This window comes from Bubalus bubalis, chromosome 21, assembly GCF_019923935.1.
Source record: "Bubalus bubalis isolate 160015118507 breed Murrah chromosome 21, NDDB_SH_1, whole genome shotgun sequence".
In the NCBI taxonomy this organism is placed as follows: domain Eukaryota; kingdom Metazoa; phylum Chordata; class Mammalia; order Artiodactyla; family Bovidae; genus Bubalus; species Bubalus bubalis.
The window spans coordinates 11,208,560-11,225,361 of record NC_059177.1 but is presented as its reverse complement, the minus strand read 5'-3'; the positions used below and the strand labels follow the sequence as shown (position 1 = coordinate 11,225,361).

The following is a 16,802-nucleotide window of genomic DNA, read 5'->3' as shown; positions in this document are numbered from 1 at the left end:
GTGTCTGGGGTGGCAGCTCTCGGTAGCAGAGCTGGTGTGCTGTAGATTCTTGGTTTGCCCCCAGGGAGTTTCTAGCCTCAGCTGTTGGCAGCTCTCCCAGAAAAGTAGAAAGGGTTGGGTTGGACATAATAGGAAATTCAGTGTATTATATTGGCACAGTCAGCGCTGAACGTGGTCACTCAGACCTCATCCAGAATTCTCAGGTTTGAGTCTGTACAAAGCCAGGTAAGCTGGTGTGGTTGGTCTTGGACACATGGCTAACACTCCGCCCGGGAAGGGCACCTCAAATGTATTATTAATAAAAAAGGAAAATGCCTCAAACATCCAGGACGTATTTCTAGCTGTTCACCCGTACGGTCTGTAAAGCACTCCCCATACCATGGCATGAAAATAAAAGACACAATGAGTCCCAAGAAAATTATCTGTATTCCCTGTCAGTTGAATTTATCACCATGCACACTTTATGTGGTTAAAAACCGATTGCTTTCCTTTTCTCACCCACACCCTGCTCGCTACCAGCTGCAAATATACTTCCTGTTCATTCCAAGGCCATACAAATGTGGTGCCTGATCTCAAATCTTGTGAAATTTTGCTCGATTTAAATTTGGTGGCTAGCCTCTGGAAATTTCCCTTCCGATGGATGATTGACAGACTGCCAGGCATTTAGAAGAATCACGCAGGGAGGAACACGTTTGTTCTAAAAAGGCAATCCTTTCTACTCAGAAAGGATTTATTTTTTCCTGCCAGGAAAGTTGAGAACAGATTGTAGTACTTCATCTTGGCTCATGTATTGAAAGGCAAAGTCATGGAAAGGAGAAAGATGGGGGCACTGTGGAATTCTGAAGGGTGTTCCTTTTTTCTTGGGAGTACGAGAAAAAAATCAGTTGAAAATGAGATCTCCTTCCAAAGAACTCTTGATAATGAAAATATCACCACAGTGCTCAAAATGGAACAGTAGTTAATGGAAGCGGTATTTTGGGGGCGCACAGATGACTCAGAATCCAACAATGGGATGTCAGGCAATGTCTTTCTGGATCCCACAGCTCTATGTTTTAATCAAAGGCAATTCGCCCGTGATCGTTTTTTCATTTACCCAAGGGATTCCACCTGTAGGAAACCTGTTAATTACTTCCGTTAGCTCTTAATTGGGAACAGTGTGGTCTACCAGAACATTCCAAACCTCTCCTATTGGCCACGTATCTCATCCTATAAAGCTTTTTAACTGGAGCTGTGACAATGAGCAGTGACTCTGCATTCTTTTTAACTCCCCAGGTGAAGGTCTGGATTGGCAGTTAAATGCCCAAATGGCAGGGAGGAAAAGATAAAAGCCAACTCCAGATATTTTGATCTCCAGAAACAGTGACTCTAGGAGTGAAGGACTTCAGCATCATTCCACTCCATCCCATTCATTTTCTGTTATTTAAAATGACCAGGTGGACAATTTCTCGATGTGAGTCAAGGAATTTAAATCTGCTTCTGACAGTTCTTCCCTGAACTGGGCATGGAATACCCATGCTTTGGGGTAGCTTTAACATCCTCACAGATTCTTATTTCTTGTGTACCAGCTGATGCTCTTGTCTTCTGCTCAGAACTGAGGGTTCATGGAGGTCCCAGGGATTTATTTTCTATATGTACCCTTCCTAGCCACCGTTTTATAACAGTCTCTTTGCTGTGATCCCCATCCTAACATTTAGACATGTGGTGTCTCCCTTGTTACTAGAAAATAAATTAACATGTTTTTCTTTGCAAGCAAATAATCTTTGTGAATTTTTCACTTCTGTAAATTTGTCACAGCAGTATTGGCTCTTTCAAGAGAGGGTAAAGTCTTCCTGGAGAGAAGTAAATTCCAGGAAAAGGAGATGCAAAAAGCTAGCATCACTGCATAGCTTATTGGCAAAACCAGTTCAGAGGCTGCTGTTTTCCCTTTCTATGTACCTAGGACCTGAGTCTGGGTGTCAAAGGATGCACCTCCCCTCCCGCCCCTGAGAATAATAATGCAGCAAAAGTCCAAGGCCACCCCTTTCCCTCCCCTATCTGAATTCCCAGCTGTGACACCTCCCATCTTGAGGCTGCTTGCCAGCTACACTTCACAGAGGATATGGGGGCTAGGTAGAGAATGTTACTCAACCAACTCGTGTTTAAACACTGTTTATCCATGGAGCAATGGGATTGGGAAGGCAGATGAGGTTTCAGGAAAAGGTGTGAGAAAGATAAAAAATAGTCTTGGTTCTAGAATGGAAATGCAACAAGCGCTGTCAAAGGTACTTCAAGACAATTTCTCTTTTGGCTAGTCATGGCCAGGAGCTTTCACGTAACAGCATCCTGGAGGAAAAGGCTATCACAATAAGAGCAGACCGCAGTTCCCCTTGGGGGGCCTGGAAGCCAAGGCAGGCAAGGTCATGGGTCTACCACAAAGCTGACATCTTGGCTTAGAGGCTGTCATTATCCTCAAATTCTAGCATTAAGTCTCCCAAGTCACCCAGATTCCTTCACCCTTGGAAGAAGGCTGTGTGTGATGGTGGGGGGCCGAAGTGGGGGCGCTGTACTCACCGTCATCTCCTCCGGGTTTCCACTGGCTACCTCCACCACTCTCAGGGAAGGGTCCACCTTCACCTTGGCGTGGGTCATGAACTGGATAACAGATGAACTGTCCTGAGGATGAAACAGTATAACTCGCTGTAAGACTTTTCAGTCACAGTGACAGGGCCCTGAGATCCTAGGTGGAACTGAAATTCTAAGATTCCATGTGGATCAGACAGAAATTTCCATCACTGAATGAAGCAGAGATTTCCAGTCTCTCTCCTGAAGATTCTTTCATATCATAGTGGATGCTGAAAAGCTCTGGAGTTTCGCTGAGTCAACACATGCAGGCTTATATGCTGTGGTTTCCAAGCAGCAGGAGCCAGATATTTGGATCTTGGTATTGACATATTCCCCAAAGAATAGAGAATAAATAAAACTGTTGAATTGTGTACGATAAATCTAGGTCTGGCCTTCCACAGAAGGCATCTGATTTACATTTCCCAAGCATCTTCTTGCCTTGACCACAACCCTCAAACTCTCCACATGAGTTCCTTTTAATTCTTTCTTTGCTCTTAAATGAAGCTTTTGCGGTGGGGGGTGGGGTTGGGGGGAGGTCAAAGCCCTTTAAGCAGGAAAGAGGGTACCAGACAGAGAATGAGAAGGAGAAAGCATCTGACTTGTAATAAGTCAATGGTCTGACGAGAAAGGGGATGGGGGTGGTGGGGGGAGGAGGTTCGTCCCAGGTAAGACTCGGGCAGAGCCCATCAGCCATTGTGGGTAGAAGCCTTAGTGCTGGGCTCAGATTTAAAGCCAACAATCCAGATAATGAGAGAATGGCTCCAAGGTAGGGATGGAGAAGGAGTCTGGAAGAAGAGGGGGGCTGGCAAAACTATGACTCAGGGAAGGGCCAGAACATCGGGCCCGTGGTCCAGATGGGGCTGCACTGACCATTGAGGAGAGGCAGGCTGGCTCCCACTGTGCAATCAGAGGACAGACGGCTGAGTACTCTGCACCCCACCTGTGGAGGCAGCTGAGCTCTGCCAGAAAGGTGTCCTTCTATATTTACTCAGGTTGCCTGCCACGCAAGGAGGCACATATTGATGCTAGCTTTGGCCCGTGTCTGGTTAAATCTACCCCTGCAAAAGGAAAGAAGATAACTGTCTCTACAGAAAACAGTTTCAAGGGGCTCAGCTCATCACTTCCAGAGAAACCACAAAGACCTTCTAGGAAGGACACCTGGGGATGCCACCTGTGGAATTTACCTGGGAGTTACACACTAATTATTGTCCTTTTAAAAACATCAATAAAACACATTTGAAATGCTTCTTAGAAGCTTGTCACTCAAAAACAAAAAAACAAAAACTGCTTCAGTGAGCTCATATTGAGCAGTAAGTAATTTTCTATGCAGCAATCTTTTACCAGTTCTGTAGATTTATGGTTTTATGGGTCTGGATATACTATCTCTTCAATCTTGGATCATCATTATCATCATCTTGAATATTGCTAATGACAATAATAATAATGATGACTGTCAAAGTTAAAGGCTGAGCAGATTAGGAGGCATGGAACAGATCTCCTGCAGTTGTAGAAAACAAACACTTTGAAAGAAATCGGAATCCTCAGATAATTTTAAAAAATCAGATCTTACATTTCAAATAAAAACTTGTTAAGGTCAAAGCAATTAAACTGCAAATTCCCTTGTCTGGGGCCAGAACTTCAGATCAAAGGGAAATAAACAGAAGCGGCAGCCCAGGTGAACCACAAGGCTGATGCTGCTCCATGTCCTTAGGGAGGCGAGGAGCCCCTGGAGCCCCCAGGGAGGTGTGGCTGGCTTTGGGCCTGACAGAGGCTTAACTCCATCCCTGAGATTTCTGCTGGTTTCTGTAGAATATCTGCAAGGAAAATGGTCCTCCAACACCCACATACAACACCCCATGGCTTCCTGCTGTCTTGGGGTATAGACTGGGCTGGGGACAGCAGTCAGTGGGATATATTCCATGGTAAAGGGTTGCCATTGATCACAAGGAGAGAGATGCAGACACCAGGCCAGAGCTGGGGACAAGAAAGGCTTGAGGCTTTGTGATTCGGTACAAATGACTGACGTGCAAGCAGCAGCCATCTGGGTTGAGGGTGAAGAAGAAATGAGAGTGGCTTGCCAGCATCGGTGCCATATCAGGGCTCTGTCAACAGTGGCAAGTGTGGCACAGGCAATACAACTGTCACCAGGGCCACTTGTCAAGAAGAGGAACTGGATGGGTAAGTGTACAGAATCATAATCCCTCAACCTGAGCTGGGGACCCAGGCCAGGAAGGCACTTCCTGTGATGTAGTATTCTGGAATCAAAGGGTGACCAGGGGTGGTTCATGTCGGGCCCTCTCCCAGCTCCACCCTTTTTAAAAGAAGAGAGAGCTACAACAGGGAAGCAGTGCCGTGTGTGTCCAACTTGCCCCTCATCAGTTTCCCTTCAAAGCACCCAGGGACAGCAGAACTGTTCACCCAGGGAAAGCAGAACCAGGGAAAGCAGAACCAGCCAGAGATGGAAAGTGGGTAAAACATCCCCTATCCCCCGTGCCTGTGGCTTATCAGGCTGTTGCTGCCACGCCTAATTTAAAAAATAAGGCTGGAATGACTATTCTAAGGATATTCACTTATACACTGACAGTTTTATACGGACTGACACACAGTTTTTCCAAAGGAAAATAGAGAGAATCTCTGTGGATAACATGCCTATTTTATCTCCACATGATTGTTTTAAAATCAATTTGTTGGATGCAGCCTTTCATACTAAGCAGTGCTTATGTGAAAATAAATTACAGTGAATTTGTATGATTTTTTTTAACCACTTTTATAAACTCATAAGAGCAAGTGATCTGAGACTCAATAGGTGGATTCTGTGAAACAAGATGTCATTTAAACAAGGGGTTGGCAATCTATGTTTCATGGGTCAAATCCACCCCTTTGCTGGTTTTTGTAAATAAACTTCTAGTGAAACACAGTCACGCCCATTTATTTGAGTATGGTTTATGGCTGTTTTCACAACACGATGGCGGGGTTGAGCAATGGCAAGACACTGTATAGCCACAGGGCCTAAAAAACTTACTGTTGACCCTTTACAGAAAACCTTTGATCTAAAATGTGCAAGTTAAAGTCTGAGAGCGACTTTCCTGATGGTCCAGAAGCTAAGACTCCAAGTTCCCAATGCAGGGGACTTGGGTTCGATCCCTGGCTGGGGAACTAGCTCCCACGTGCCACAACTAAGACCTGGCACAACCAAATAAATAAAAAGTAAATATTTTTTAAAAAGTCTAAGAAACAACTGCACAAACAAAACATCTAGGGTTCTTGCTTAAAAAGAGATGCTGATTTGGTAAGGCCTGAGTGGAGTCCAGGATTCTGCAGGTCTAAGAAGCTCCCAGGCGATGCTGGCATTGCTGGTCCTTGGACTACACTGTGAATAACAAGCATCTGGCATGTTTCCCTGGCATTCTTCTGAAGCACAACTACCCACGGTGCTGGCCAGGACAGTTTTAAAAGGGGCAGGTAGAGTTTTTCCTGAGGAAACCAATTCAAATGTTTTAAAATGAACTCTGAGAGTACAGTTCTTCAGGACTTACCTTCTTCAGTATTTCTGTGTTCAGCAGCATATAAATGTCTATAGTACGACTTTCTTCTTTAGCGAGTGCACTAAGGTTACAGTGCATTGTTAGGCAAGAAATTCCTGTTTTTTCACAGTCCTGAGAAGAATAACCAGAGAATGGTCAAACTGTATTAAGAACAAAGACAAGAGCACAACATTTACAGGATAGGCATTTATAGATACAGAACAGGTATTTATAGAACACAGAATTTATAGAACGGAGGCCTTTCTGCTGCTGCTGCTGCTGCTGCTAAGTTGCTTCAGTCGTGTCCAACTCTGTGGGACCCCATAGACGGCAGCCCGCCAGGCTCCCCCGTCCCTGGGATTCTCCAGGCAAGAACACTGGAGTGGGTTGCCATTTCCTTCTCCAGTGCATGAAAGTGAAAAGTGAAAGGGAAGTCGCTCAGTCGTGTCCGACTCTTAGCGACCCCATGGACTGCAGCCTACCAGGCTCCTCCATCCATGGGATTTTCCAGGCAAGAGTAGGGTGCCATTGCCTTCTCCAGAGGCCTTTCTAGGCAGATGAAATCCATAGGAAGATGCAATCATTCCTTCTTGCCACCAGAGGGCAATCAAAGGACTTCCTGTCCAGTGGGCACCAGAACACGCCTTCAAGTCAAATCTCACTGGTGTACCTTACCTCAAAACTGGATTTTGCAAGAAGAAAGCAGTGGATTTTGTTTGTTTTTATTTATTTTTTAAATTTATTTTTAATTGGAGGATAATGCTTTACGATGTTATGATGGTTTCTGCACAACAATGTGTATCAGCTGTATATATACACATACACTCTCCCTCTTGAGTGTCCCTCCCATCCTCCCCATCCCACCCCTTAGGCCATCAGAGAACACAGAGCTGAGCTTCTTGTACTATACAGCACTTCCCACTAGCTAGCTATTTTACACATGGTAGTGTGTATACTGGCAACCCACTCCAGTGTTCTTGCCTGGAGAATCCCAGGGACAGGAGAGCCTGGTGGGCTGCCGTCTATGGGGTCGCACAGAGTCGGACACGAGTGAAGCGACTTAGCACAGTAGCAGCAATGTGTATATATGTCAGTGCGACTCTCTGTCCCACTGTCTCCTTCCCCTGCTGTGTCCACAAGTCTGTTGTCTATGTCTGCATCTCTATTTCTGCCCTGCAGATAGGTTCATCAGTACCATAAGATTTCAAATGTATGCATTAATATATGATATTTATTTTTCTCTTTCTGACTTAACTTCACTCTGTATAACAGGCTCTAGGTTCCTCCTCACAACGGACTCAAATTCGCTCCTTTTTATGGCTAAGTAATATTCCATTGCATATATGTTCTACAACTTTTTTGTTTTGTTTTTAAAGAGACACATTTAATATTTTGGGAACATCCCTCTTAAGAGTTTTGAACACAAGGTGTATTTCCTAGATTATGTGGTTTTTGCCTGGAAGTGAAAAATGTAATTTTATACCCATTGTTTATATTGGGCAAATTGGAAGGCTACAAAGTCACAAGACTCAAGAAACCACAGGAGTAAAGAAAAACATGTTTGACCAAGAAAACATATGAATTACAGCTAGGAACCTAAATTCCAAAGTTACAAAGGAAGAATTCTTTTGTGTTATAGGATTCAAAATGTGTGAATATACATTCATGATGTTTCACATATGGGGTAAAAATTTCAGCCAGATACAGAGCTGCATTTGTCAAACTACTAGATATCAATACATCTAACAGTTCTGAGAGCTGTTAAAGAACAGTTGATCATCAGCATTATGTAAGTAAAAATATCCCAAACTTCCAAAAGGCCACTAGTCCTACTAACTCTACCACCAAAAAAAAGAGGAGGGAAATGTTAGTGAGATGTGCCATGGCTGTAATAAGGAACTGAAGAGATGTAACCAAAGATGTGGAGAAAGGAGGCTTTGGAAAAGCATCTGATTCCACCTTTAACACCTACACTTTTAAAAAGTTAAGGTATAGCTTACATAGAGTAAACAGAATAAATCCAAAGGATCCATCTTGATATATCTTTATATGCATTCATAACAGATCAAGATGAAGAACATGTCCTGCACCTAGGCAGAGTCTCTCATGCTCCTGCCTATCAATATTCCTCCAAAATTAACTGCTGTCCTGACCTCCACTGCCATTGACAGAGCTGCTATTTCTGAACTTCATGTAAGTAAAACACCATCTGTCTTTTATCTCTAGCTCCTTTCACTCAATATTATATCCGTGAGATTTATTCATGTTGTTGGTGTGGCAGTTTTTATTGCTTGTAATAATCCAGTGTATGGGTACACTGCAACTGTTTACACTTTCTCCTGGCGATGGACATTTGGATCGTTCCCAGATTACTGTGAACATTCTTGTCCATGTCTTTGGGGGATACAGGTACTCACTTCTCTTTGGGACATACCTGGGAGTGGAACTGTTAGGTCATAGATATGTTTAGTTTTAATATATACTGACCAACAGTGGTATATAAAGTGGTTGGATGAGAACCATCACTCTTGATTAGACTCATACTACTGAGAGAAATGTATAACTTTGTACTTGGTGGGTTGCAAAGGTTTTCCCTTTGCCAGCCAATGGAATCTGAAATGTAAATTTAACACTTTGATAGAAACCTCAGGCTGAAAAAATAGGAGTTGACTGTAGTCCTTGTGACTTTCTAAGCCAATTGATTCAAACCAGATTTGAGAAATAATGCCGAATAGAAAACTGGCTTCTCATCTCAGACTTGCCTTCCTAGTGAGGACCACCCATGTGAACCCAACGAGTAAGCAAATTCTTACCAAGACTTTTCTTCCCGACTTTGTGAAAAAAGCAAATATTGTATGGAAGATATTTTCTTGTTCTTGAGGGATGATGCAGGGGGTTGGGTTTTTCTGGAAAGAACAGTTTCCCTTCTCTTGGCCCACCTGAAAATGAAAAGAAATCTGGATGAGTGGTCCATCCCAAGAAAAGATCATGAGCCTGGAATCCCTTCAGAGGTGGTCACGGTGTAGCCCAAAGCCAACTGTTACCCTGGTCCGTTCTCTAGGAGACAATAATGGCAGAAAATTTGAAAGGCAGATGTAGTAGCATCAACAAGGCCGAATACTAAAGAAAAGTGGATGCTGAGTCATGAAATGACTGAGATGCAACGGCACACAACACGCAAGTGAGACATGACTAGGAAAGAATAAGACTTAGGGAACTTTAAAACTAGCCTTACAGCAACTCTGAGATGAGCATTCATGTTCTTTGTCTGGATACAGAAAATGAGACTCAGGTTAAGTCATTTGCCAACAATCACACAGACCAGAACTCAGATTTTGGACCTAGATCTTCTGAGTTCCAGCCTTCAGGCATGGTCCATGGCCAGAGGTTTTCAAACTGTGCCCCATGGGACCCATAGGGTGCTGTGAAACCCCTTAGTGGATTTCCTAGAGAGGAGAAGGGGGCACCAAGCAGGACTGCTATGGGCCCCCATCTCTATTCCAACTAGAGCATCAACCACTTATAATATCATTTAAAACCAGGATTCTGCTACCAAAAAAAAATAAAATAAAAATTGGGCAACCATTGCATTGGGTCATACAGGAGCTTATATGCCCAAGGACCTCTTGTTGAATTACCTGATTTTGCTTCTGAGAGCTTTTGAGAGGCTAGTGGAAAAACAATGCTGAGCAACAGTGATGTTAAAAAAAAAATCAAAATAATAGTATAGTCTTCCATGTTGGTTTCTTTAAAAACAACACTATTTTTGGTGCCTCAACTGGGGAAATATTGAAAAAAAAAGAAGCCTCCTTTATATATTATCATATCAAGTTGTTTGTATTTGAAGCCTTGACATGACTTAAGGTCAAGTCACAAAATTAATAGTAATTCATAATTTAGGATTATGTTTGCAATTGATTTTAGCCAGAATCATCTATTTAAACTACACTCTTCTATCTTTAATGCCTTTGAGTAAAATATAGTGTGTTTACATTGATTCAAGAATGCTTCAGCTTCTCATTTGTGGTAAGGTTTAAATTTTTAACATGGAAACTTCTAAGTTCAGCTAACAGTACTAATCTTTGGACAAAGAACTATAAAATCTCCAAATGTGCTAAATAAATCTCTATTTTATCTTTGAACATGTATGCCTGGATTTACTATATATGCCTGAAGATAAATAAGATGAAGGTTTATTTCCTCCAATTAACTCTTAGAAAATAGTGTTACCTTTAAAACTTTCTTATACTTTGGGGACTCACTGTTCTTTATAATACATTGGTAGCCTTTCCCTTCTCCAGGGGATTTTCCCAACCCAGGGATTAAACCCAGGTCTCCTGCATTGCAGGTGGATTCTTTACCAGTTGAGCCACCAAGGAAGCCCAAGAATACTGGAGTGGGTAACTAATCCCTTCTCCAGGGGATCTTCCTAACCCAGGGATCAAACCCAGGTCTCCTGCATTGTAGGTGGATTCTTTACTAGCTGAGCTACCAGGCAAGCCCTTTGCTATACATGCCTGAAGATAATTAAGATGAAGGTTTATTTTCTCAAATTAACTTTCAGAGAATAGTGTTGCCTTTAAAAGTTGCTCATACTTTTGGGACTTACCGTTCTTTATAATACATTGCATTTTGCTTGTTTTTGGCCCTGTTCTGCAGCTTGCAGGGATATTAGTTCCCCAACTAAGAATTGAACCTGGGGCCACGACAGTGAAAGCTCCAAGTCCTAACCACGGACTTCCAGGGAACTAAAGGGACTTCAGTTCAGTTCAGTCGCTCAGTTGTGTCCGACTCTTTGCGACCCCATGAATTGCAGCACGCCAGGCCTCCCTGTCCATCAAACTCATGTCGCTCTTTAAAAGTATTTTGTAATTTGATACTCTCTCAGTTGAAATCTGGGAAGATATACCAGCCTGAAATGGTCTCAATCAGAGTTGGTTCTGGATGCTTTTTGAGGTTACTAGAGGCAATTAATGGGAAGGAGGCAATGAGATTTAACATAGATGTGGACATTATTCTGGGGTGCAACTTTTTTAAGTTGTGATAAATATTTTAAAGTTTATTTTTAGAAAGCAAAACATTAGTTGCTTACGTTGTGAGAATTGTGAGTATCATTTTCCAGACAAATGAGAAAAACAACTGTTGTAACATTATGCAAATGAGTCTTTGTGTCTAGCAATAGCATTTTAGCATCAAACATGAATTCAAAATGTTCTGCATTTCAAATAAATTAGATGAATTGAAGATGATATGCTTTGGAATACTGTCAACTTAAACAGTGGCTTTAATAATGCAATCCATTGATCTCAGAAGATGTACATCTGCATGAAATCATTTTGTGAAATGTGTGAATGAAAAGAACAATATAAATTAATCTAGTATTCTTTTATAATTTTCAGTGTGCAATACCTGATTAGGTTAAGTATTATAAGTAGGTATTTACTTTTATAACTTTTTTTAAAAATTAAGGTAAAATTTACATTCCCTAAAAATGCACAGATTTTAAGGATATAGTTTGATGAATTTTGACAAATGAAGTCATGCATATAACCACCATGCCAGGGAAGGGACAGAACATCCATTACTCCAGAAAGATTCCCTGACTCTTTTCCAGCCAATTTCCATCCCCCACCTCAAAGGCAATCACAGTTCTGATTCCTGTTAAGTTGGCCAAAAAACTTTGCTAAATTCACCTCTTTGGAAAAGTGGGGGATTGTGTTCTTTGGGGGTTGCTCTCTTTTTGGGTATACACAGCACCTCACAGATGGAAAACATTTTGTTTGAGCATTTGAGAACTTGAATGTGTGCTCATGTTAATTCCAATCATATTTCACTTGGAAGCATGTGGGTCCCTATTTTCCTGTTTGTCTTCAGTGGCCATTTGCTAAAAGGCTGTTGGAGGGACTGTCCTTCTGTAGCCCTGTGGCATTCACGTTCCCCTGTTGAGCTGACCAGGCTGGGCTCCTCAAAACACATTTTGTCTGGATTGAGAGTGACGGAACTCTGAGTCTTGCAGGATGCACCCGTTCCTAATTAAAATCAGGGTTGGGGCAGAGTTCCTCCTGGCTCCACAGTGGGTGATTCAGGTTTCCAGGCAGGGAGGGGAAGTGGTGGAGCAGAGCCCCAACTCAGCCAGATTCACTGTCATTCCCACAGGACACCAGCACCTTGGGGCAAGGCGCGGGGAACCACAGCAGGAGGAAGGAGGACCAACTTTGTCTCCAACGAATGGGGCAGAGACACAGCTCAGAGCCCTACCTTAGGGTGATGATGGGGATGTGATGTGATCTGATGTGACATCTGATCTGCCCTAGGGGAATCTGGAGAAGGGAAGCAGAAGTTGAGTTTCTGGTGAATGAAAATCTCAGCCAGTCGTGCTCTGACTGTGGTTACATGGGAATCACTTCAACTGGGCAAAATGACAATTTTGGGGGAGGTTCAGGGTGGTCTCTCTCAAAGGAGAATAAAGGTTGCTCCGTGCTGCACAAGTCTGGTTCAGGCCAGCTAATCCGCTTGTAGACACTCCCTCAGCTAAAATGAGCAACTCAGGCCCTGGCTAGCGTCATGAGGGTGAGGGACTGTTTCGTGTGCATGGATAGAACAGGTGTGACAGCCATAAGGGCACTCGACACTTGTGCAGCCCTTACTGCACACCCCTGTGAGGTGAGTGCAGTTACTGTCAGCATTTTACAGAGGAGGAAGTTGACAGGCAAGGCGAGGCCATGTCTCTCAGAGGGCAGGCAGCAGAGCTGGGCTACAGCACAGGTCATCCAGCTCCAGAGACATTCTTGCAAACTTTCCTGCCTCTTAGGTCCAGAGGCTGAGGGTGGGGCTGGGGTGGGGGTCACGGAGGGAATAGGGGTGGAGATGGAGGTGGAGGGAAGCCATCCCTTCCTGTTCTTACCCAGGTCAAAGGGAAGGAACCATGAACCCACAAGCCCAGAAATTTCAGAGTCCTCCATCTGACCCACTTCTGCTCCATGGGAGAAAAAGTGCCTGCTGGCTGGGGGGCCAGGCCACTCCGTGCTGTCTCAGGCTGGACGGGGAACAGAACATCCCGGAATGTTGTTTCTGGAAGGCAGCTCTAAGATCATGTGCTCCCGTGGCCTCTGCTGACAGATAAGGAACCAGAGGTCCCGAGTTCCGTGACTCGTCCAAGGTGACCTGATTGGTTGGTGGCAGCAAGCAGCACCCAGTGAAGGAATCCTCTGGCGCAGATGTCCTGGGCCTTAGTTTCCTCATGTGTGAAATTAGGATGGTGGTCTACATGGTCACTGAGGTTGTCCCCAGTTGTTAATTATGCCCCTTGAGGATTCTCCTGCCTTTTCATTAGCACATGGAATCAGGTAGCCTCCTGCTACATAGATAAGCAATTACTCAGCACCCAGCCCCCACAACTGGGTTCTAACCACTCTCACTGGTGGTGAAGTCTTCAAGGGCAAGCAAGGTTTTCTTCTTGCAGACAATCCAAGCACCATGGCACTCATTTTCCAATGGCTTCATTTCTGTGGCTGACCAACGACTCTGCGGCCATTGCCCCCTGCTCAGCCCTGCCCACCCACTTCTCATCCATTTTCCAGACTATCTGACTCCAAACACTTCTCATGACACGGCCGCTCATGTCCTCAGGGAGCTGAAACAGGCCATATCTACAGGAATGTGAATAAAAGAACTTTACCAACACAGAAAAAAGGACAAGAGGACGTGGGACACAGTGTCAAGGCTGAATTTGGCCAAGGCAACTATTGAGGATTTGCTGTTGCCATTTGGCCTCCGCCTCTTGCCTGGTCCTGACCCCAAAGAAAACATTGTGCAAGTTGAAACCAAACACTGGTTGTGATTTGGGAAACTGTGGGGAGCCCAAGAGAACGTGGACATCATTTAGTGGCAGAGTTTCGGTCAGCCTCAGTCAGGGGAACCTTCGTGGTCAGAAGTCTCCAAGGGCACAGGCCTGTCCAAGGATGAAGTATCCTCAGTGTACTCTAGGTAGCAGGGCAAAACCTCATTCAAGATACTGGGTTTGAAGTATGAATTGAGCCTGACTCATGGGTAAAACATGGACGGAGGAGCCTGGTGGGCTGCAGTCCATGGGGTCGCGAAGAGTCGAACACAACTGAGCGACTTCCCTTTCACTTTTCACTTTCATGCACTGGAGAAGGAAATGGCAATCCACTCCAGTGTTCTTGCCTGGAGAATCCCAGGGATGGGGGAGCCTGGTGGGCTGCCGTCTATGGGGTCACACAGAGTCGGACACAACTGAAGTGACTTAGCAGCTTAGCAGCATGGGTAAAATATTGAAAAAGGGAATTAACTCTCTGTCACCAGGTGGAAAAGGACATCTAGACTCCCTAGAATGTGGTGATCTGATAAAAGGGCTGGAAGAAACAGGGCGTGTCCATGTTGTAGCCTCAAAAGAGCAGCCTGTACAAGGTGCTAACAGTAGGTGGCTGACTTAAGAGTGAGAGAGAGGACACCTGGTGTCTCCCAGGTGCCCAGAACACAACGGCTTTAACAGAGTCCCTGTCCCTGGGCCTGGAGGGACAGGGAAGCCCTTCAACCTGTTTTCTAAGTCTTCCTGCTCCAGGCACATCACCTTGGAAACTGATTTTAGCTGCTTAAGGCCCCTTCTCCATGCTGAGTTCAGGTATAAATAGGAATAACACTAGCTAACATTGGGTGCTAGTCTATAGTTATGAGAGTGAAAATTGCTCAGTCGTGTCTGACTCTTTGCAATGCCATGGACCATACAGTCCATGGAATTCTCCAGGCCATAATACTGGAGTAGGTAGCCGTTCCTTTCTCCAGGGTATCTTCCCAACCCAGGGATTGAACCCAGGTCTCCCGCATCGCAGGTGGGTTCTTTACCAACTGAGCCAAGAGGGAAGCAAAGCTATGGGGTAGATTTAATCCTTGCAACACCCACTCACAGAGGGTGCTATTGTCAGTAGGTGACCATATGATTTATTGTCTAAATGGGGATATTTTTGAGAATGAAGTGGGGGAGTCAACCAGACAGAACAGCAAGAAAGACCTGTATCAGGGATGCACCAGGCAAACTGGGACATCTGGTCTCCTTAAGTTTCACTCTATTTTATTTACAGGTGAGAAAACTAAGGCCCAGACAGGTTAAGGAAACTGTCATGTGCCTATCAGCTCTGACTGTGGAAGGAGCACCATCTCCAAAGTCCCCACCAGGCAAGATTGGGCACTTGCAGGGTGGTATGGCCGTAGAACAAAGTCCCCACCAGGATGCTCCCTCTCCAGCTTCACCTTCCTTGCATCCAGACTTCACACCCTCTGTCCCACTATATCATGGCTTATCTTTCATTAGGCCTCAGAGCCGGGCTCCTATTGTGACTGTCAATCTTGCCTACGTCTCTTTTTCAACCAGCACGTTAGGCCCTGTCATGAACTGCACTCCTGACTCAGAGAAGGTGGCCCTGCAGGTAGATTTTAGAGGGTAAAGCAACTTCTAGAGAGTAAAGGGGACAGGGGAGAGGGGAACCGCATGTGCAAAGGCATGGAGGTACAAACAGGAAGCTTGGGTCTAGAGAGCCAGGGAGTTCAACATGGTCAAGCATTGGATGAACGGTGCTTGGGAGTAGTGATCAGAAATGAGGCAGGAGAGGTGGGCATGGACACAAAGGAAGACCTTGTAGGCAAGTCACAGAGGCGGAGAGTGATCCGGAAGGTGGATTAACATGTCTCAAAATTAAGGGACAATTTTTTATCTCAGATATGTGGTATTATTGGTATATTTTTAGCAGGCTAATGAATGGATTTCCTCTTTCAACTGGTATCAGCCTCATTCCTTAACCATATTCCAAATGACTGGGTTCTAGGAATGGGAAGGGTCACCAGAGTGTCCCTGGCTTGATGCCCTCCCCCCCACCCCAGACATAGTGCACAGGAAATAAGAGAGAAACGGAAGGTTAAATTAATAGAGGAATAAATCCAGTGGCAACAGTTCTTCCCAGGAGCCATGCTTGGTGTCTTCACCAGTGTGGGTCTCAGGTGAAGTCTGGTCTAGAAACTATGTTTGTTGAGATGACTTGGATTAAAGGGGCCCATAGGTTCATTTTTCAAAATAACATGTGTTTCACGTTAACTCACATTTATCTGTTAATCACTGACTTTCTGTTCTCTGCTACATCCCAGGGCCGGTTTTTCGTATCGTGTGACACCGATCACAGCTGATGGCAACTGGGTAAACATGACCCATCCCCTGACTTACACCTGTTTTTCTAAATTCACACACCCCGTGAGCTTAAAAACCTGGAGAATGTTTTGAATGCCTACTCTGCTAATTCAATTACCTACTGCCTACTCTTGGAACAAAGATATCAGAAGATAACAAGTCCCTTCTCTGTCATAGGAGGCTGAACACTGGCCACAATGGCTTTGGTAATATAAATTTTAAATTGAAACATTATTTCAATGTTTGAAATAAAAATAGTCCTCATAAAAGGATTGAGAAATGCTAACTGGTTAACTGGCTAATTTAGCAGATCTAAGATGTTTACTACTAGAAAGATAAATAAAAGCTACACTTCCATTCAGAAAAATGTAAACTATGATAGTTTTCTATAGTCTGAAAGTGCCCTTAATATTCGGAGAAGGCAATGGCACCCCACTCCAGTACTCTTGCCTGGAAAATCACATGGACGCAGGGGCCTG

General features: G+C 44.2%; 1 protein-coding gene across 2 annotated transcripts in view; it reads right to left on the bottom strand.

Moving 5' to 3' along the window:
- The window catches only part of ITGA9 (integrin subunit alpha 9), a 365,208-nt gene that overhangs the window by 32,610 nt on the left and 315,796 nt on the right, over positions 1 to 16,802 (bottom strand). For both annotated transcript variants that reach the window (XM_044934133.2, XM_006077035.4), the window contains exons 24-26: positions 8,939 to 9,064; positions 6,138 to 6,257; positions 2,551 to 2,652 (exon numbers count right to left, since the gene is read on the bottom strand). In XM_044934133.2, coding sequence (XP_044790068.1) covers positions 2,551 to 2,652; positions 6,138 to 6,257; positions 8,939 to 9,064 — 348 coding nt within the window. The remainder of the gene's footprint in view (positions 1 to 2,550; positions 2,653 to 6,137; positions 6,258 to 8,938; positions 9,065 to 16,802) is intronic.